The following is a 23,290-nucleotide window of genomic DNA, read 5'->3' as shown; positions in this document are numbered from 1 at the left end:
TGGAGTGAAGGATACTGTGTGGAGTGAAAGATGAGGGGGAATGCTGAGTGTGAAGACATGGAGATGCTGTGAGTAGGTGAAGGAAGGCAAGATAAGAATGAATGCTGAATATCTGAGAATACCTGAAGTGTGTGTGTGTGAGTTTGAGTGTTATTTATAAGTGGAGGAAGACACAAAAAAAGAAAAACAGTCAACACATGGAGAAACTGAGTGTGGAGTAACATAAGGATGTACAAAAGGGAAGCTGCAAGGAGCCATCAGGCCTACACATGGTAGTCACTGGGAAGGAAGGCATGGCAAGGACAAGCATCACAGAAAGAAACCACATCCACCGTCACAAAAACTGGAACTGACTCGTAAACTGTCCAACACAAAGAAAAAAAAAAAGACAAACAAAATAACAATAAAAAATAAATAAATAAATAAAGTGACATCTTGACCCCAAAAGCTGATAAATACACTAGAAGGAGAGAGAGTTTACAGTCAGTTTGCATACATTTATTAAGACAACACAAGGAATGATGGTCCAGCTTCATCAAACCTTCCTGCTGTGTTAACACCAATCTGTACACATACTTGTGGTGAAAATACACATCCTTATCTCCTGTAACATACATATCATTCTTAACACATTGTACCCACTACTACACATCCTATCTAATGCATCCTTCACACACTAGCTTCCTTCCAAATCACCCTTAACCATCCTGACACAGTGTACAGGATATCCTCAGCCTCTCCTACACATCCTTCACACACTAATCTGCCGTCCTACATATCCTTTGCCTCTCCCACACACTCCTGTATTTCAAATTTCCTTTCTTGCAAAATCTACTGACAAAACTAACATATTTATACTTTTTGGAATGGTTGTGAGTTTTTTTTATCATTAGTTTGTGCAATGGGGCCTGTTCTCTCTCTCTCTCTCTCTCTCTCTCTCTCTCTCTCTCTCTCTCTCTCTCTCTCTCTCAAGTACAACAGGAATGAGATGCAATCATACAAAAAACATTGGAATAATACCCTTAAAAATAACAAGAATCACATCTTAGTACTAATCTTCCAGTAGTGAACAAGATAGTAGCAGTAGTAAAAATAAAAGATGCTTGAATGAAGTACAAATCCCTCACACACACACACATACACACACACACACATCTATCTATCCATCTCTACACCAACCGAGCTCTCCCACATATGGAGCAGCCCAGACAAAGTACCACATACAAACCTAACCCACACACTTCACACTCTCCTCCCCCACGCCACACCCCTGCCCCTGCCTCGGCCCTTGGCTGCCTGCCCTGGGCCTTCCCCTGGGCTGTGCTGGATGCTGGAGTGGGTGCTGGGGGTGGGTGAAGGCTTGGGTGCAGGTGTGGGTGTGTCCTCAGGTGCAGGTGTGGGCTCATTCTGGGAGGAGCTGGAACAAAACACACAGGTGCATTAGACACACACAGGTGACAAGTGACAGGTGTGTGTGTGTGTGTGTGTGTGTGTGTGTGTGTGTGTGTGTGTGTGTGTGCGTGCGCGTGCGCGCGCGCGCGCACGCACACACACACACACACACACACACACACACACACACACACACACACACACACACACACACACACACACACACACACACACACACACACACACACACACCTCAACAAATACAGCGACTAATATTTTTAACTTTTGGGGTGAATATTCTCAGCAAATACAGTGACTAATATCTTGGGGTGGAAATCAAGAGTAAAAACTGCTATTTTCTTTTGCCATACAAGCAGAAGTGTTGTGGCAGGTCTTGGCCCACTCACACCCTGAACAGGACAAGGATGACAACAGGAAGTATAAACTGATTAACTGTGAAATTAATGTACGAAAGCAAAAAATCTAACACATTACTTCTATATTTTTTTTTGTTTACAATGGAATAAAAAAAAAAAAAAAAAAAAAAAATATATATATATATATATATATATATATATATATATATATATATATATATATATATATATATATATATATATATATATATATATATATATATATATATATATATATATATATATATATAATTATGTAATATAAAAAAACACCACTATAATTTTTCACATTTATAATGATCTATAGAATGAAAAAAAAAAAAAACTTTATATTTTCTAGTTTACGACATAAAATTTAAAGAAACAATAATTTCTCCTCCATTTTCTAGGTTACACTGATACATCAACTCAAAACACATTATTTTTTTTCTCTACTTTACACAAATTAATCTAAACTAAACAACAATCCCTTTCTTTTACAGCTTTGTACTGCTTTACATTCCAGTTCATTATAAATCTCTCTCTCTCTCTCTTCTAGCCTTTTTTCCATTCATATATAAACTCAAACCAAACTTATTTCTTCTGAACTAAAAAAAATTGCTATATATCCCACCATTATATTCATCTCTTATATTCTTTCTAATTAACAAAGATACATCCCCCCAGCACACACACACACACACACACTAACCCCACTGTTCTATATATTCCAAAACACCACATTTCTTTTTTTTTTTTCCATTTCACTTATTCATCGTTTATCATTTTATCTACAGATTAGCAACTCAATTTCACTTCCTCATTATCCTTCCCAGACAAAACATCCTTCACCACATCCAACTGGCATCCTATGACCCTCCTGCCTGGCTCCTGTCTTGTCCTCAATTTCATTTCCTCATTATCCTTCCCAGACAAAATATCCTTCACCACATCTATCTGGCATCCTATGACCATCCTACCTGGCTCCTGTCTTGTCCTCAGGTGTTGCAGAAGTTAAATAATTGATATTCAAAATATCATCAGACTGATGATACAGTCTTATCCTCGGTTTCACACCACCAGCACCACCACCACCACCACCACTTGTCTTAACCTCCTTAGCTCCTATTTTCTTCTTAGCCGGCAACGTTTTCTTCATCTTGTACCCCAGTCCTGTTGCTCTACCCCGCCCCCGCCCCGGCCGCCCTGGTACAAAGCCCCCCACCACACCCCAGGAGTGTGCAGGGCCAATGTTAGGGTCGCGCCAGGGCAGTTAGCATGGGGGCATCCGGGGGGTGGGTAGGATGCCGCAGCCAGACCCATAGTACTGGTCGTCCTGTTGGTAAAGTGTTGGAGTTAGTGTTGTTACTACTACTACTACTGCTGCTACTATTACTACTACTACTACTGCTACTGTTGCTGTTGTTGTTGTTGTTGATGCTATATTAGTTTGGTGCTTTTTGTTTTATAGTGAATTGTTATGGTTCTACTTCTGTTATTATGACCACGGTGTTCCTAATACTACTACTGCTGCTGCTACTGGTCCTGCCAATAAGTTTTATATATGGATTTAATCTTTCTTTTATACAGTTAAATAACATCCTGCTATCACTACTATTACCATTACTACTTTGACCAAGCTACTTCTACTACTGGTATTACTTCTACTATTGCTACTACTTCTAATAATACAACTAGATATTTTACTGCTATCTCTACTATGATCAAACTATCACTACTACTACTTCTACTAGTACTGCTGTTACTCATCCAGTCCATCCTCCTCTTCTGTCTGCCTTCCCAGTCCCTGTCTTGACCACTGTGCCTCTTCTTTCTGTGAGGAGACAGAGTTACAACCCACACACCCAAGGAACCTGACCCAGCCTATGCAAGACGACCTCTGTTAGCTGAGAGGAGAGGGAAAGAAGGAAACAGATGCACAAGAGGAAAGAAAACCAGAAACATTTAGGCTGATGCAAAGATATGGTTTGAAAAGTAATAATGAACAGGATATATCGTGATGCAATGCCATTTTCATTCTGACTCGTTGTTTGTTGAGAAAAACCAAGAAAACATTCAATTCTTCCTTAAAGTTGTGAAAATGAAAAAAAGAATAAATAAATAAATAAATAAAACTAAATAAAAAAATAAAGAAATAGACAGAATATCAATGAATAAAAAAATATACCTTGATACTTAAATAAGATCATCAAACAGACCCACAATTACCATAACATCACCTACAACGACCAAGCTTAACCCCCAACCTTTATGCAACACACTCCAAGGCACCAACACCCAACACACCACCACCTCCACACCCACACTGCTCAACACCCTAACACTGACTGCCCCCCACACACACACACTTACATAACACACTCTAGGCCACCCCCCACTCCCCCTCCAGACTTACATTAGTCACCACAGCATTGAGAATATTAAGTGCCACTTCGGACTCCAGGTTATCCATACGCCATGATGCCCGGAGCAGTGGCCGTCCCCTGCAGCATAAGGCCGGCCACCCTGCCACTCCCCGGCACCATCTCCCCCTCCCATGGTTTCGCCATCAGCCCCCTCCCCTGTGACCGCCCCCCAACTGCTGCTCCTGTCACATGAGTACTCCTGTGATGACCTGAAAAGGAGGAGGTTTTTAATGACTTAATAATAATAATAATAATAATAATAATAATAATAATAATAATAATAATAATAATAATAATAAATAAAAGGTTTGGGAAGTTTTGAATCATTGAACATAAAGAAATTGTCTCCTGTTGTCTTTTATGAATTTTCTTTACTTTTTTGTCTTATTTTGTTGATTTTAAGCCTTTTTTTTTTTCTTGCTGGTTATTTAATTATTTTTTGGATAATGATGAAACAGCACTAGTGTTTTTGATGTTTGCGTTAGGTTAAGATTAATTCTGTTCATTAGTCTCAGTGGCGGTCCCTTCATTCTGTAGGTAACAACTTGATAAGGCATCACACTCTGCCCAGAAACAAGCAGTCAGTGTCTGGAAATTACTAGGCAAGGATTACCACCTTATTCCCAAAACTCTCATTACTTTTCACCATATTTATTGAGTTTTTAAGCAATTATTCTACTTTCCTTTGCTGGTTATTTTTGTTTTTTTTTACATGACCACCTTAGCTGTACCTACCGCCGCCGTAGGAGTCACCATACTGCCGGCCGTACCCCTCACTGACCCTGCGGCGTGACTCTCAGCCTAAGCACCCATCAGACTCATCCTGCCTCACTCACTCCTGCAAAGAAAATAAAGATAAAAAATAACAATAATCATCTTCCTGCCTTTTCTTTCCTTGCATCTAAAATTACTAAACCACTTGGGGAAGATGACTGTTAGCAAGGCGCTAAATAATGCGTCACGGCAGCAGGGAGGTGGGTGTGGTGGCGTGTGGGTGGTGTTGGTCTGAGCGTTGTGGGGTGGTGCTGGGAGTCCTTGCTGAATGGTGTTATGTATTCTTATTCACACTTATGTTTCTTTCCTTTTCGTTGTGACAGCTATATCAAGCTTAGGGTGTTATGTGGGGACTTCCGAGGCTTAAGGTAACTGTGTCCTGTCCTCTGATGGTGAAATATACGTCTGTGCTGTACAATAGTTCTTGAAATGCCCTTGCCTGTCACTCCACTACTACGCCGCGCCCTTCAAGTCACCTCCAACAATACAATAAATAAAATACAATTAAACATTCCGGAACTGACGAAGGTACTGAAGGAACCTCTATAATTGGACTTTTCTCATATCCAAGGCATGTTTCTTATATAATTCTCCACTAGCCTATAAGGTATAATTCATCTCTCACTTCACACATACTCAGGGACAGTAATTACCTTCTATTTGAGCTGTAATCGTGGAATTCTCCCGGCCCCAGCAAGCAATGCAAACATCAACAATGGCTGCCAGTTCATATAACCGTCCTGCAAAGGGTACTGTTTTCGTCTATATATTAAATCTCCCTTTTAAACTTAGAAATTTTCTTTTTTAGCCATTAAAAATTATGAATGCTATTAATAAGTAAAGAAATATTAGGTTTATAGCTATTTCATGACTTTGCTTTGAGCCTAAATCATCTCTTTCTCTTACATATTCATCTAAGTGATGCAAAATTCCAGTCCTTTTAGTAATGACTCCATTTACTAGGCATAGATATTTTTTACAGCAGCGGAAAGAGGGTGGCCAACTCGGACTATATATTAATAACAGAGCTGTGTAAGATGATGGAACGGGTAATATTGAACAGGCTTATATATATAAGGTGGGCCATGTACTCTCTGGCAATGTACATGGCTTCCTAAAAAGTCATTCCACAAGTCATTGTTTTGTTGGGTGATTTATAAATAAGGATGCTACCTGCAGAGCTTTCGTTGATCTTAAGGGTGCCTTCGACAGGGCCAACAAAGATGTTATTGTTGCGCCCATCCCTCACTCCGGGCGGGCGTGTTATCCACACGGGTATAGGTAGAGCAGCGGAGTCACACTCTGAACGCCGGGACAAGGCGCGCGTGCACACACACACACACACACACACGAGGCCAGGCCACAAGGGAAAAACACGGGCACTATTTCCTAAGTTTATTGACAAATCCTCCGCAAGTACACTGCTTTACAAGTTCACAGGGGCACCACAAGTCTCCCAGGGCACGTCAGGCACTCAACAGGCAGGCACACGCTGGCTTCCTCTCCGGCCACGCGTCTACGCTCTCTCTCTGTTCCCGCCTCTCCCAGTGCTACCACCTCCCACAGTGCTGCCACCCGCACCAATACCCCTGGTGTAACATTATTATGAATTCATTTTCAAAGGTGTCAAAGGTAGATATTTAGGATGGATCAGGGACTATTTGTACAACAGAACAGCACAGGTTTGGTTTCAAGGTGCAGTCTCCTCTGAGGAAGTCTTTGAGCTTGGAACACCACAGGTTGGAGTCCTTAGTCCAATGCTTTTCAATGCTTTAATGGACAAAATTGCGCATTGTTCCTTCCCACAGGGCACCCAGGTCCTCATCTATGCTGACGACATGCTCCTCCAATGCCCCACATCCGGGACTCTCCAGTCAGCTCTGTCACAACTAGCAGCATTGTGTGTTCAAATGGGACTTGTAATTAATGAATGTAAAACCAAATTTCAAGCCAAAGGGAAGGTCTCTCGACCGCCCACTGTAAATAATGTTCCCATCCCTGGAGTTCATACACACAAGTACCTGGGTGTACAGCTGAGTTTCAGGAAGTCACTCCACGCTGTACACTATGTTCGAGACCTGTCTGCCACGGCTAGTGCCACTTCGGCTGTTAGCAAACAGGGGCCTGGGGACTGGCATTCCAGTTCTAAGGATGTTCTATATATCTGTCGTACGGTCCATCATTGACTACGCAGCTCCTATTTTAATACAGTTTAGTGCCACCCAGCTCTGTCCCCCTGGAGCTTGTTCAGAATGAAGCCATGAGAATAATTTTGGGATGCCCCAGGACTGCAAGGACTGAGGTCCTCAGAGCTGAACTGCACCTGCCGAGTATTATGTGTAGGATATAGGAAATTACTTGTCGTAATGTTGGTCGGATGCTATGCACGGGCTCCGACTCTCTGAAGGGATCACTGACCCCCTGTATCGTGATCCTCGGACTCCTACAACTCCATACCTCAGGAAGATCTTGGGAGTTCTTACAAGTGTAGGTATAGCCGAGGCCTGTATTAACGTTGTTATGTCACCGCTCCAACCCTCACCGTGTCAGTGTTGATATTCACTCACTGCATCAGCGCAAGAGGGACTGGCCTCCTCATGTGCTGCAAGACATGTTCATGACTAAATTGTCCAAGTACCCCCACGTTCAGGCTATTCATGTTTATTGTGATGGTTCAGTCAATGGCAGCAGGTCCGGATGTGGGCTGTTCATCCGCGACTACATTTCTGCCAATCACCACACTGACACTGAGGTTTCCAGGCGGCTCCCTGCACACATGTCCTCCACTAGGGCAGAACTGTATGCTGTTCTGGAGGCGCTCCATATTGTGGCGCCTCTCCGTAAGGATATATTCTTCTTTGTTGACAGTCAGGCTGCACTGTATGCTCTCCAGTCTACCTCCCCCATGGACTGTGATCTAGTTAATAAATGTCTTGATCTCATCCACACCCTAGAAGGTGCTGGTGCCACGGTTCACTTCACCTGGATACCCTCTCATGTGGGTATCCCGCTTAATGATAAGGCAGACCGTCTTGCTCAATGTGCTTTTCAGGACGACACAGTGGACCCTGGCGCTGAGTACACTCTGGGCTATACGAGTATTAAGAGTAGCATTAAGGACTTTGTACATAGTAGCATTAGTGATCAGTTGTACATAGTAGCATTAGTGATCAGTTGTACATAGTAGCATTAGTGATCAGTTGTACATAGTAGCATTAGTGATCAGTTGTACATAGTAGCATTAGTGATCAGTTGGAGCTTTGTTTCCATAGGCAGTAGTCTTCTCTATGTACGTGTCTCCCAGAGCTGCGCTTACACCTATGGGAGACACACTGCATCACACGACAGGGTGGCAATGAGGCTCAAATTAGGCTATAAATACTTTTGGAAAGTCAGTGCTTCTCCTGGCGTGTGCTGTGTGCTGTGTGCTGCACCAAGGGGACACACTCTGCGTCATTATGTCACGGAATGTCCTCTCATTGGTAAATTTAGGCTGCGAGGTCAACATGACTTGTATAGCCTCATTGACCATTTCATAGACTCAGCCACTCTCAGGGAAATACTCAATGAATATCCTACGTTTGGTCCCAGACTGTAGGATATTTTTACAATAAGGTGTACAATATCTGTATTTATTTATTTAATTATATTTTTGTAGTGTATACTATCTATTTTTATATTTTTGATACTTTACCTTTACCTCTGGAGCCTTTGGGAAGCAGGAGTGTTTCACAGTACTCCGCACCTCTCCCCCATCTCTCTCTCTCTCTCTCTCTCTCTCTCTCTCTCTCTCTCTCTCTCTCTCTCTCTCTCTCTCTCTCTCTCTCTCTCTCTCTCTCTCGGAAAAAAAAAGTGGTATTAGATTATCGCACGAGGAGGAGGAAAAAAGAGAAGAAAATAAACACAAAGAAGCAATAAACCAAAAAGGAAAACAAGGCCAGCATCTTTCCTTCTTTAATTTGAATTTCTTTACTTCGTAATTTTCTTATCTGGCGCAGTCCTTATATATGCATTAATTTCACTAGTACAACATTAATGAAGAGGAGGAGGAGGGGGAACAATCATATGCATTTCATAGCTAGAACCTTAACTTTCCTTCCTCCTCTCTTTTCTTATTTAATCGTTCTTTTCACTAATAAGGAGAAGGAGCAGATAAACATGAAAGTAGGAAGAATAATGGCGTTCGGTAATAAGGAGAGTCTGCTTCCTCCCCTCTTTCTTCACATTTCATTCCTCCTTTCCTTATTTGATAATTTCCTTTGCTAACGCAGAAGGAAAAGGAGGAGAAGGAGTTAAACATGAAAAAGGAAGAAAAAAGAGGCGTGTGTTTTGTCCTTTCTTTCTTTACTTCATTCTTTCCTCCCCTGCCTGGCGCCTCTCTCTCTCTCTCTTATAGGTGCGGGCGGTGCTGCCTGTGGAGGAGGGCGCAGCTGTGTACCACTGTGAGGCGCAGCTGGACGGCAGAACCATTGTGACTCACTGCTTGGAGAAGAACAAGGTATTAGGCTTATCCCCTATGCTATTTTTAGTGTTTTTTAATAATATTTAACATGCTATCATTTTTTTTCATATCAATATATCAACCTGCCATTTTTGCTGCTTTGAACGTTTTGCAGCGGCGCCTGTGCTAAATGTGTGTGTGCCTTATTTCCTCCTATTTTTTTTTAACATTGAGACTTTTTTTTTATATCTAACGAAGGCAAAGTGTTTACCATTAGCGTATATATGAGTAGACTCACAAGAAAATAATTATAAACTGGGTAGGTACTTGACATTGCCCACAGGGAGAGACTGCCACGTGTAGGCCTGACAGCTTCCACCACTAACTCATTTTCCTGCTGTAAGCCCTACACACTGGTTCCCTTTCCTCACACAGGCAGAGAAGGTGTACAAGGAGGCTTTGAAAGAGGGGAAGACTGCCCTCATGACACGAGAAGACCCTGACTCAAGCGACATTCTCACGCTTAACCTCGGCAACTTTCCTGCGGGTTCGTGGTTGTGGTGGTGGTTGTGGTTGTGGTGGTGGTGGTGGTGGTGTGTGTGTGTGTGTGTGTGTGTGTGTGTGTGTGTGTGTGTGTGTGTGTGTGTTTGAGAGAGAGAAAGAGAGAAGTTACTGTCACCCGTACCTCTCCTTGCCTCACCCTTACCTCACCCTGTCTACAGAAATATCTAAAAACATTGTAGGTATGAGGAAAATAGCATTATAAAGGTTGCTGCCAACCTACCTCAGCCTTCCTCACCTTGCTCCACCCATACCTTAGCTTCCTCACCCTACCTTATGCTGCCTCGCCCTGACCCACCCATACCTCACCCTCTCTCACCCCGCCCGCTTCTGCTGCAGGAACGAGGGCCAAGGTCACCCTTCGTCTGGTGATGGAGTTGAGGGTTGAGACAGACGGCATCATCAGCTTTGTTTTGCCCACAGTACTCAACCCGCGCTACACCCCTGCTGACCACCCTCGCAGGCAAGGTAGGTCAGCTGAGGTCACAGGTCGTGTCAGCTCAAGGGAGTGTGTGGTGGGTTTGAAATGCACTAAAACACTTGTAGTTGTTATTGATTGTTATATTCCAGATTATACCAGATTGGTTTGGGGCGAGGAGAATTCGCTGAAACGCTTAGAATGCATTCACTTTTTATTTTTCTATTACCTACACTAGCAAAACACATGTAATTGTTATTTTCCATTACCTAAAGCTTCAAAACATGTAATTGTTATTTTTCTATGATTTACCTCAACAAAACACATGTAATTGTTATTTTCCATTACCTAAAGCTTCAAAACATGTAATTGTTACTTTTCTATTACTTACCTCAACAAAACACATGTAATTGTTATTTTCCATTACCTAAAGCTTCGAAACACATGTACAGTGGAACCTTGGTTTTTTAACTTAATTCGTCTATGAAAGCTGTTCTAACTCGGAAATGTTCAGAAATCAAAACTATTTTCCCCACAGGAATCAAAGTAAAAATGGATTAATCCGTTCCCGCACACCGTCGCAGCAGCTCAGGACAAAGCCTGGATTTTTTTTTTTTACCCGGTCCACTTTTTTTTGGGGGGGATTTATTGTTTTTATTTATTTATTTATTTTTATTCTTCATATTCATATGTAAATCAGTTTAAATAAGAAATAAAAAAAATAATGTAGAGTGAAAGAAAAGGTGTGAAGTGTTTTCTTTTTTTCATGTAGGAGGGGCACCGGTAAAGAGCAACACAAATATAATAATTGAAAAAAAGAAAAGGCCACGCCACTGAAGTGACGTCCCCAGAGCTGAAAGCAGAAGACAAAAATTACAGGATAAGTGTTTTGAAACCTCCCTCTTGAAGGAATTCAAGTCATAGGAAGATGGAAATACAGAAGCAGGCAGGGAGTTCCAGAGTTTACCAGAGAAAGAGATGAATAATTGGGAATACTAGGTAACTCTTGCATTAGAGAGGTGGACAGAATAGGGGTGAGAGAAAGAAGAAAGTGTTGTGCAGTGAGGCCGTTGGAGGAGGAGAGGCATGCAGTTAGCAAGATCAGGAGAGCAGTTAACATGAAAATAGTGGTAGAAGACAGCAAGAAATGCAACATCAGCCAATCAGCTGCGAGCTTATAAACCCACCGAGGCTCCAGAAATCTAACTTAAGTGAACAGACTATAATCCAGTCATTCTGAAGCATCTTTACTGTACAACCATCTCTTATCTTTAACCACTTTGCTCTGGATGCTTAAAAACACACGTTGTTCATATACGGCGCAGGCCTGCGAGCGGTAATTTATCTCATTTATAATACTATAATTCTCTCTCTCTCTCTCTCTCTCTCTCTCTCTCTCTCTCTCTCTCTCTCTCTCTCTCTCTCTCTCTCTCTCTCTCTCTCTATATATATATATATATATATATATATAAGAACATAGGAACATAAGAAATAAAGGAAGCTGCAAGAAGCCATCAGACCTACACGTGGCAGTCCCTGTATGAAATATACCTACCTATTTCCACCTATCATCCCCATCCATAAATCCGCCTAATCTTCTCTTATAACTCCCTAATGTCTTAGCACTAACAACTTGATTACTGAGTCCGTTCCATTCATCTACCACTCTATTTGAGAACCAATTTCTTCCTATCTCTTTTTTAAACCTAAATTTTTCAAGCTTGAGCCCGTTATTTCTTGTTCTATCCTGGTTGCTGATCCTAAGAATTTTGCTTACGTCCCCCATGTTATAACCTTTATACCACTTAAAGACTTCTGTCAGGTCCCCTCTTAACCTACATCTATCTAAAGAATGTAAATTTAACAGCTTCAATCTCGCCTCGTAAGGAATACTCCTCATACCCTGTATCCTTTTAGTCAATGTCCTTTGTACTGATTCTAATAGATCTATAACCTTCTTGTAATATGGGGACCAAAACTGCACAACGTAGTCTAGATGAGGTCTGACCAGCGTCAATTATAACTTTAATATTACTTCAGGTCTTCTACTTTTAACACTCCTAAAAATGAATCCTAATACCCTATTTGCCCTGTTTCTGGCCTCTATGCATTGCTTTCTTAGACAGAGTTCAGAGCTAACTATAACTCCTAAATCTTTTTCGTACTTTTAACCTACTAGAGCTGAGTTGTTTATTGTGTAACTACTGTGTAGGTTTCCTCTACCTACGCTAAGTACATTGCATTTTTTTATGTTAAATTGCATTTGCCATCTGTCTGTCCATTCGTTCATCCGATCTAAATCTGCCTACAAAGTGATGGCATCAGATTCTGACCAAACTAATCTACCTATCTTCGTGTCATCCACAAGTTTACTAACATCACTACTAATTCCATTATCCAAGTCATTGATATATATATTAAAAACAACAATGGCCCAAATACTAATCCCTGTGGCACCCCACTAATTACATTACCCCACTCCCAGATTTGGAGCCGTTTATTACTACTCTCTGTCGTCTGTCGCTTAGCTATGACTTTATCCAGCCTAACACCCATCTATCCCACGTGCCCTAATCTTTCTCACGAGCCTCTGATATCAATATTGATATCAATATTGATATCAATATTCTCGAAACTGCTATTCATATTCTGAAAAAAAAAACAAAGATTCATTGGTTCATATTAATAGAATCATGAATCTCCAACGAGGTGTATAGACTATCATATTGTGTCTGTTTTCTGTCATTCACACCCTCTCTCTCTCTCTCTCTCTCTCTCGCGTCGTTTGTCACTGTATTAGGATAAGCTGCTAAATACTTATGTATAGTGTAGATAACAGCTTTAGTGCAGCCACTTCTTATGTACAGTTGATGCCATTACATGTAGTGAACATAACTCAGAGCGGTGAGCCTTGACTCTCTCCTGGCTGTGAGCTTGGAGTTGATCACGCACCAGTCCACCAATCAGAGGACACCTTAAATTTTATTTTGCAATAAAAGAAATTAGCAAAATTTGAGGGGGTAGGGGCGAGGTTTGAGAGGGTAGTAAGGAAGGGATGAAAATGGAAACCTGGAGCGCAGAAGAAATTTTGCCCGCACCAGCGGACGACGACATGGAACGCGCCGCCGAAGAAGACATGAAAGAAGAACGCGCCGTCAAATGCTGTGGCTTCCTGTACCTGCTGCGGCGACTCTTCCGCAGGAAGAAGAAAGCAGCAGTGCGGGAAGCAGCCAAGACCGACAACGTTAAAGAAAAAGTCATCGAAGACACAGAAGAAGAAACTATTGAAGAAGAGACAGTAACGCGCGCCATCGTACACGCAGAGGAAACGATGGAAGATGACGGAGATAACGGAAATGACGAAGAAAAAGACTTTGTAGCAGATCAAGAAATGAAAACCTGCGAAGATGAAGCATTAGTAGAAGCGGAAAACAAAGCAGAAAATAACGAAAGCGACGATGGGAAAGAAAAACCCACCCACACTAGTAAGAAGAAGCGTAAGAGAAAGAAGCGAAAAGTGAAGGTGGAGAAGGCGCCTCCGGTTAAGGCAGATGAGGACCTGGCGATGGGCGTGAAGCAGGTGTCCGGCGAGGCCTCAGAGGCCCCTAAGGCCTCTGAGGCCCCCGAGACTCCTGAAGCCACAGAAGGCGACTCGGAGGGCTGGACGGTGGTTGCCTGCAAAAAGAAAAGGCCCAGGAAGGTGAGGGCACAGCCTAGCCTGCCTAAGGAGACTGTGGCGGAGACCCCTGAGGACCCAGACCCCCCTAAGAGGGACTCAGAGGGCAAGAAGGTGGTGGGCCGCGGCAAGAACAGGCCCAAGAAGGTGAAGGCACCTAGCCTGCCTGAGGTGAAGGCCGCCATCGAGTCTCCTCGACGCCAGCAGCTCGAGGCGAAGAAAGGAAAGCAGCGGGCTGAGAGAGCCAAGCAGCAGCGTGCGCTGGACAGCGTGCGCCGCTCTTGGCAGGAGGAAGAGAAGGAGGCCACTCTCGCCGTAGCGCCCCACATGCGGCGCTACATCGTTGGCCCACGCGGCGCCACACTGCGGGAAGTGTGCCAAGAGTTCGCTGGCGTGCGAGTGTGTGTGCCGCCTCCCTCAGACACCCGCACCGCCACCATCAGGTTGTGCGGACCTGCCCGGAAGGTTCCCGCCGCCCTGGCGCGCCTCGAGGCCTTGCTCCGGCAGGCCGAGGTGATCGAGGCGCAAGTGGCGGTGACGCCACGCCAGCGGTGCCACGTGGTGGGTCCCGCCGGCGCGACTGTCAGGAGACTACTGCAGGAGTTCCCTGACGTGCAGGTGAGAGTGCCGCCAGCAACAGACAAGGTGTCTCGCACCGTGCTGCTGCGCGGCCCGCGCACCCAGGTGGCCGGCGCGGAGGCATTTGTCAGGGGCTGTCTGGAGGCCGCTGGCCGCACCGCCCACGCCGCTCACGCTGGCCACCGTCACACCCACCACGCCCGCCGCCACGCCCACAATCTCGCCCATCAGTGAGGCGCCATTTAATAAATTAAATGATCTATTATTCTGTGTCTATTAATATGTATTTATGTGTGTGTGTGTGTGTGTGTGTGTGTGTGTGTGTGTGTGTGTGTCCTGATGAATGTGTACATGTATAGCCATATAGAAGGGCATCATAACTGACAATATTCCAAGTTATGATGACATATGCATGAATATGTACCCATGACAATATTCCAAGTCATGATAAAATGTGTGTGAATATGTACCTATATGTTTTCCCATGTAGAAGGCCATCATAATATTGACAATGTTCCAAGTTATGATGAAATATGTGTGAATATGTATATAATATTTGTATATAATATATGTATATAATATATGTATAGCCATGTAGAAGTCATATGTATGAATGCGTGTATGTATTGGCATAACTTATATAATATTCAAAGTCATGATTAATTTGCTTACGTGCGTTTGTGTGTGCGTGAGTACGTGCGCGGGTGCATATGTGGATTCTAACATGGACGAAAGGAGAAAGTGTGTGTGTGTGTGTGTGTGTGTGTGTGTGTGTGTGTGGAAGAGAAAATAAAAGAAAACGAACAAAAAAAGTCATCAGCGACCAAAAATAAGAATGAAGAAACTGAAGAAATAAAATCAGAAAATGAACAAAAAAAGTCATCAGCGACCAAAATCAAGAAAGAAGAAATTGAAGAAGAAATAAAATCAGAAAATGAACAAAAAAAGTCATCAGCGACCAAAATCAAGAAAGAAGAAATTGAAGAAGAAATAAAATCAGAAAATGAACAAAAAAAGTCATCAGCGACCAAAATGAAGAGTGAAGAAGTCGAAGAAGAAATAAAATCAGAAAATGAACAAAAAAAGTCATCAGCGACCAAAATCAAGAAAGAAGAAATTGAAGAGGAAATAAAAGCAGAAAATGAACAAAAAAAGTCATCAGCGACCAAAATCAAGAATGAAGAAGAAATAAAAGCAGAAAATGAACAAAAAAAGTCATCAGCGACCAAAAACAAGAATGAAGAAGAAATACTCGTAAAAGTAGAAAATGAACAAAAAAAGTCATCAGCGACCAAAATCAAGAAAGAAGAAATTGATAGTAAAGAAGAAACTAAAACAATAAAATCCAAAAAAAAGGAGGAAAAGAAAAAAAAAACGTAAATGAACAAAAAGTCATCAGCGACCAAAGTTAATAATGAAGAAATTGAAAGTAAAAAAAACTAAAAACTGTGTGTGTTTGCTGATGCAAGATTGATAATTCACCATTAATGAAAAAAATGTCACCCCAGCTGTAATTTTGTAATGAATAATAAATGTGTCAATGATATAAGTCCTTTTTTTTTTTTACTGATATTGTTTACTTAAGATTTCCCTAAAATAAAATAAAAAAAAATAACAAGGAGGGAAAAGAGAAGAATGACAGTAACGGTATAAGAATGACAGCGGTAGATAGTATGAAGGTGTGTCTTAGCGGCATGATAGAAGGAGCGGCATGATTAAGTAACCAGTGAGAGGGAAAGTATGGCACAGAATAAAGGAGATGGAGTTATATGTAGGGATGGAGGAAAAAGAGGAGGAAGAGGAGGAGAGAAGGCGGTAATGACTTCCCCTGAGGACTGTAATGAGGGATCCCGGACCTTTGACTGTTGGAAAATTAAACTGTTAAATGAGTACTGAAAAAAAAAAGGCTTGTATTTGCTACTTGGTGGTGATTGGTGTATATATGTATGTATACTCAGCATTGAATACTTATGGTGTAAATGTTTATCTATCAGTGTGAAAAAAAAAGACAGTGGAAAAAAATGTTTTCAAAATTGTTAAATATAGAAATTTCTTTAAAACTTCTTTCTTTCAGTCAGTCTTTATATATATATATATATATATATATATATATATATATATATATATATATATATATATATATATATATATATATATATATATATATATATATATATATATATATATATATATTTTTTTATAGATTCCTCTTTATATATATTTTTCACTACCTTATTATTAATATTTTTTTTTTCACCTATATCCTGTTTCCATACTTTATACTATTCTACTTAAGCCATATATTTATTTTATTCGTCTTTTCTCTCCCTATTTCTTTTATTTACACAAAATTGGTTTACCCCTCACTTCAATAAAAGCCTTTTTTTTAGTTTATCTTTTACCCTCAAATTTCTGTAAAGATTACACGATATACCTGCAACTTGTTTTCTATCTTATACTTTTTACTTAAGATTGATATTTCTTTTCGTCTGCCTTTTCTTCTCCCTTTCTTTTATTTACACCCACTTCTTTCTCCCTCGCTTCAATTGCAGTCCATGTTATTATATTTTTGTATAGATGTCGCTGTGTAGCACATGTATTTTCCTTCTCTACGTTATAATATTTTCAAGAAGCATACTACTTCTCGTCTCCCCTTTTCCCTCCCCGTTTCTTTTATTTACACCCAATTCTTTTCTCCTCACTTCCCTACCTCCCCACTCCTCCTGTAGCTGGAGTGGATTAGGGCCAGTTATGAGCTCGTGAGTGTTTTCATCATCACGGGTGGAGCTGAGCGGGAGCCAAAAGCTATCTCTAATTACTGTATCCTCCTCCTCCTTCTCATCCTCCTCCTCCTCCTCCTCCTCCTCCTCATCCTCCTTCTCCTCCTCCTCCACCCCCGGGTTCTAATTGGCTCTCTTGGTGTCTTTGTTGACTCAAACTGCGATAATTATGGCAGCGGCAACAGTGCACGTGCTTCCAGCCTCCTGAACACCACACACCTGCCCCCCTTCCCATCCCCCCCCCCACACACACACACAAACACACACACGCATGTTTTAATGTTAGCAATATTCATTAAATAAGGAAAAAAAGTAATCTGAGTATCGTTTATTTAATTTTAGTAGCTGTTAGTAAATATATAGAGAAATTGTGTAATGTCTCTGTCACGACACACACACACACACACACATACACACACAACCTTCGGTATTAAATGACTCGAACACAAGGCCTCTCTTAAGACAGTCAAACACTTTACCACCCAGCTACCATTAACACACACACACACACTCACACACACACACACACACACATAGGATGGTGAAGTTCAACAGAGCACCGCCAGACTCTCAAAGGTCTAACTTTAATGCCGCAAACACGAAGCTTCGGAACTTGCCCAGTCCAGCCTTTGATATCGGAAAGAATGGCCCCTGTTTTGTTGTGTTCTGATTGAAGAAGATGGATTACTTCTTCTTTACCTTGTTAAGTAAGTCCAATTGGTACCTCAGGTGAATTAGCACTCCAACACTAAATTCTCTCTAGTTAACGATATAACACACACACACACAGGGAGAGTATATATATATATATATATATATATATATATATATATATATATATATATATATATATATATATATATATATATATATATATATATATATATATATATATATATATATATATAAACACACACACACACACACACACACACACACACACACAGAGAGAGAGAGAGAGAGAGAGAGAGAGAGAGAGGAGGGTATGAGGGCAAGGAATGAACGAGGGAATAGGGGAACTGTATCCCCCACCTTTTAGTCTCCCCTTCCTGATGGAGGGGGTATAGGATGTAGAGAAGGATAGGGGGATATGGAAGATAAAAGAAGGACCATAAGGAGGGGAACTATGATGTAATGCTCTGCCAATGAGACTTCCTTATTTTGGATAGAGGGTGGGGCATGGGGTAGCTCATTTACGTGACTGGTGGGAACAGGGAGGGTGGGAGGAGCAATAGAACCTCAAGGATATAATACAGAGACTGTCAAGACAAGTCAACACATGATACAGGATTGCTCAACAAGAAGTCACAACAGGATATGGGACTGTCCAACAACAACTAAAACAGAATCCGATCATGATGCCTATGTAGGTGTCATGGTATATTCCACTGGTGCTTCATGATGCCTACCTTGGAGTCATCATACTGAAGGGGTTAAGCTGGGTACAAAATGCAAAATCTGTTCTTTTAATCCCCTTCTTTCTTGTAGATGCTTATAAAGATTTCATGCATTGCTTCTGGTGCTGGTAATTGTTTCGTATTGAAGTGAAATGGTTAAAATGCACAAAAAAAAAAAAATTTCATTAGATTTTGATTCTTTGGACACTGACAATGGATTTAAAAATGCATAAAAAAAAAAAAAATCAGTCAGCAATGAAAACTCAGTGTTTCCTTCACCACTACCACCACAACCACCACCAAGATTGGGACTGGAGGTGGGAGGATCGAGGGGTGTATGTGACACAGCCTTACTCCATGGAGGTGAAGGCACAAGTATGTGGTAACCACCAGATATCTCGGATCGTCTCCCACACTGACCCACTCAACGTGACCCTGACTGATGATGCCATGTCTGCCCAGGTCTGCATGTGTGTGTGTGTGTGTGTGTGTGTGTGTGTGTGTGTGTGTGTGTATTTACCTAGTGTTTACCTAGTTGTGGTTTACGGGAGGAGAGTAATCTCATAGTATCCTGTCTCTATATCTATCCAGTTTAGTCTTAAAAGCATGGACAGTTACGTCATTGACAACGTCTTCACTGAGATCATTCCATTTGTTCACACTTCTGTGAGGAAAACTATGCTTGTTGATGTCTCTTCTACAGTTAACTTTCTTCAACTTCTTACTGTGTCCCCTTGTAATCTGTGTGTCTAAATTTACTATACATTGTTTGTCCACATTTTCCATACCATTTATCATTCTATAGATGTTTATTAAATCTCATATTTTCAAGGGAAGGAATTTCCAACATTCTTAATCTCTCTTCATAGGTCGACTTAACTCTGGAACCATCTTAGTGACTGCTCTTTGTACTCTTTCCAATTTTATAATATTCCTCTTTGTATGAGGAGACCACACCACTGCTGCATATTCCAGACTTGGTCTTATCATGGAAATCAACAACTTTTTTATCACTTCTTTATCCAAATATGAGAATGCCACTCTTACTCTTTTTAACAAATTCATCGTCTCTCCAGTAATTCTATCAATGTATCTGCCCGGAGTCAAATTTTCAGTAACTGTTACTCCTAAATCCATTTCTTTTAATTTCTTTAAGTTCACACCATCCATCCCATAATGATGTTGTATTATTTTTTTACTCTTACCAAACTCCATTACTTTACATTTACTTTAAGTGAATTCCATTTGCCAAGATTTACTCCATCTATTTATCTTATTTAAATTGTCTTGCAGTACCATACAGTCATTTGCATTTTCTACCATTCTCATCAGCTTAGCATCATCTGCAAATAAGTCCATATAGCTGTCTATCTCTTCATTTATGTCATTCACATATATCACAAACATTATTGGTCCCAACATTGATCCCTGTGGGACACCACTAGTTACTTTCAGCTAGGATGAATTCTGGTTTTGTATTACAGTTCTCATCTCTCTATCATCCAGATAATCCTTCATCCACTCCAGCAGTCTTCCTCCAATTTTTCCATATTTTTTTTTTTTTTTTTAATCTTCCATAGCAATCTTTGGTGTGGTACTTTGTCAAAAGCCCTCTTCAAGTCTAAGTAGACACCATCACTAGTCTGTCTCTCTTGCACAATATCAACTGCCTTTGACTAAAAGGACAATAAGTTCATGGAGCATGATCTTCCCCGCCTAAATCCAAATTGACAATTTACCAAAACTTTATCTCTTTCCAAGTGTTCCATCAATCTTTCCTTTATTGTTCTTTCACATTCTTTTACTACACCACTAGTAAATGACACTGGTCTATAATTTGGTGGGTTTTCTTTATTTCCCCCTTTGAATATTGGTGTAATATTTGCTCTCTTCCAATCTTTTGGTACCCTTCCCTGCAACAATGATGTCACCACCATACTGTGAATTTTATCAGCCAGTTGTTCTCTACATTCTTTCAATATCCAGTTTGATACTCCATCTGGACCAGATGCTTTATTTATTTCAAGGTCCTCAATCATCTTAAGTATTTCATCATAACTGACTGGGACTGTACTTAGCGTATTCCTCACCAAATTATCTCTTCCAGCATCAAACTCCCCTTCCACAGTAAATACTGATCTGTAACTTTTGCCCATAACCTCCGCCATGTCCTGTGCATCCTCATAGATTTTTCCTTCAGCTTTCAGTTTTGATACACCTCTCTTCTTGATCCTCCCATTAATATGTCTAAAGAACAGTTTGGGTTCATTTATTCACTTTTCTATTATATCTCTTTCATTGTATTTTCTCTCCATTCTTATTATTCCAACATACTTGTTTCTAGCATCAATATATTCCTTCCATCTGCTCTCAGTTTATCTTTTTCTCCATCTATTCCAACCATTTAACTTACAATTTCTAGCCTTTTTGCATTTTGTATTGAACTATTCCTTACCTTTTCTACATCTTTCTCCTCTAGGTACAAATTTCTCTACAGCAGTATTATATATCCTTATAAATTCATCCCATTTTTCCTGAACAACTTCTGCATGTTCAAAGTCTTTCCAGTCCACGATAACAAAGTACTTTCTTAATTTTTTTCAGTGTGTGTGTGTGTGTGTGTGTGTGTGTGTGTGTGTGTGTGTGTGTGTGTGTGTGTGTGTTTGTGTGTGTTGTAATTCCTTCTCTACGTCCATAAACCTTTTAGGTCTTGTTTTCTTTCTTCTGTCCATAAAAATAACATCAGCTGATCCAGCATTGCAACCTAACCCAACTGATGCCCTGACCTATTGCAGCATAACCTAACCTAACCCATGCCACAACCTAATCTCCTGTCCATGCCGCAGGTGAGCCAGGACGGAGGGTTCAGCTGCGACCACGACTGGAGCATGCTGGTGTACTACAGGAGTGCCTACCGGCCCCACCTGTTGCGGGAGACCGGTGAACGCTCTGCCACTGGGATCATGAAGGATGACCTGCTCATGCTGAACCTCTTCCCAGAGGTGCCCATCAACACCTACTCCAGCAAGAATGAGATTATCTTTGTCATCGACCGCTAAGGTGAGGTGGAGGCAGGTGGGACAGCTGGACAAGGTCAGTAGGACCCAAGAACTGATATGATGGGATGCTGGAAGGCTTGTCAGTGCAGGACTAAGCAGATATGATGCCTTTCATAGCTTTTTAAACAGGCTGTGAGGGAGTTACTGGGGTTTTGAAGGATGTTTCCATGTTTCCAGTAATAGTTCAACAATGACTCCTTACTGTGACTCCTAAGCAGGATGTGAGGAAAGTTACTGGGATTTTCAAGGGTCCAACTCAGCAAGGTTGTACTAAGCTAACGTAAATTAACCCCAAAATTAGTTCGACTCAGTGAGTTTGTACTGTAGTTGTGCAGTGCTAACCTAATCTAAACTGACCTCACCAACAGGAAGCATGCATGGGCAAAAGATAGAGAGTGCCCGGGCAACACTTCTTCTGTTCCTGAAGAGTCTACCTCTGGGTTGCCTCTTCAACATTGTCAGCTTCGGCTCATCCTTCTTAGTGCTCTTCAAGAAGTGAGTGGTCCAGACTGTGTTAGGTTAAGTGAGAGGTCATTCTTCCTCTTCCTCCTATATTTATCTTGTCTCATCTTTCTCATCTTCTATCTTTTAATTTACTTCCATTCCTCCTCCTCCTCCACCTCCTCCTCATAGCTGCAAGCGCCGGTTTGTAAAAGTCTCACTCGTGACCAAGACTCTAGGCAAGCGATTGGTCTTTGTGGCATTTTCAAGACCCTGTGGGAGCTAACTCCCAGTGTTGGAGGCATCTAACACAGCAGTATCTGATTTCCATGCATAAACTTTTCATTTGCTCAATTTATGGTCACATCTTTTCTGAAACTTCAAAAGCGCTCTGATTAATGAGTCATGCCTTCTCTTCTCAGTCAATGCGAAGCCTGTCGTGGCAAGTTTGCCCCTCAGTATTTCCGGAATTCTTCTGCCTGCAGGTTGTGTCACCTCCAGAGTAAGATAGAGAGACTCAACGAGAAATACGAGGAGAAGTGCAAGCAGTATGAGGACGTCGTGCAACAGCTTGAAGCACTAAAAGAGTTCGTTGTCTCTAATACAGGTTGCACCTCCACAGATGTTCCTGCCATCCCTGACAGACCTGCCTCCTCCACTCCAGGGGCTCCTGCCCGCCCACATGCTGTGCTTGCAGAGTCACCATTCACTTTAGTCAGTAATCGTGCCACCACCACTAATGTTAAGAAATCTTTGCCCATCTCAACACACAACAGGTACCAGATCCTAGCTGAAGAAAAGGAAGATGCACAAGAGACGAGACTGGTCGGAGACTCAATAGTCAGAGGTCAGCTCTCTGAGTTCTGTGGCAGGGCTCGTAGGACACGTAAGCGTCTATGCATGCCTGGTGGACGCTTAGACGACATCACGGCAGCATGCGACGAGGCAGCC

General features: G+C 41.6%; 1 protein-coding gene and 1 long non-coding RNA gene across 5 annotated transcripts; one reads left to right on the top strand and one right to left on the bottom strand.

The window, feature by feature from the left end:
- Positions 1-483: 483 nt before the first annotated feature.
- On the bottom strand, positions 484-6,397 carry LOC135112252 (uncharacterized). Of its 4 annotated transcripts, none has more exons than XR_010274216.1 (6): positions 6,161-6,342; positions 5,641-5,727; positions 4,945-5,051; positions 4,204-4,422; positions 2,768-3,621; positions 484-1,417 (listed from the first exon to the last, which is right to left on the bottom strand). It is a non-coding gene; the product is annotated as an uncharacterized LOC135112252 (long non-coding RNA). The 4 variants fall into 4 exon arrangements; XR_010274217.1 differs by having other exon boundaries at positions 4,949-5,051; positions 6,161-6,340; XR_010274218.1 differs by lacking the exon at positions 5,641-5,727 and having other exon boundaries at positions 6,161-6,397.
- Positions 6,398-9,304: 2,907 nt separating this feature from the next.
- LOC135112466 (von Willebrand factor A domain-containing protein 5A-like) lies at positions 9,305-21,913 on the top strand. The gene is made up of 5 exons (XM_064026912.1): positions 9,305-9,485; positions 9,864-9,975; positions 10,329-10,457; positions 19,144-19,301; positions 21,686-21,913. Exons 2-5 carry the CDS (start codon positions 9,912-9,914, stop codon positions 21,896-21,898), a joined length of 564 nt encoding a protein of 187 aa, XP_063882982.1. The 5' UTR covers positions 9,305-9,485; positions 9,864-9,911; the 3' UTR covers positions 21,899-21,913.
- The last annotated feature ends 1,377 nt before the right edge of the window (positions 21,914-23,290 follow it).

The sequence above is a fragment of the Scylla paramamosain genome, chromosome 23 (genome assembly GCF_035594125.1).
Source record: "Scylla paramamosain isolate STU-SP2022 chromosome 23, ASM3559412v1, whole genome shotgun sequence".
Classification (NCBI taxonomy): domain Eukaryota; kingdom Metazoa; phylum Arthropoda; class Malacostraca; order Decapoda; family Portunidae; genus Scylla; species Scylla paramamosain.
This window is presented reverse-complemented; position numbering and strand designations above follow the sequence as displayed.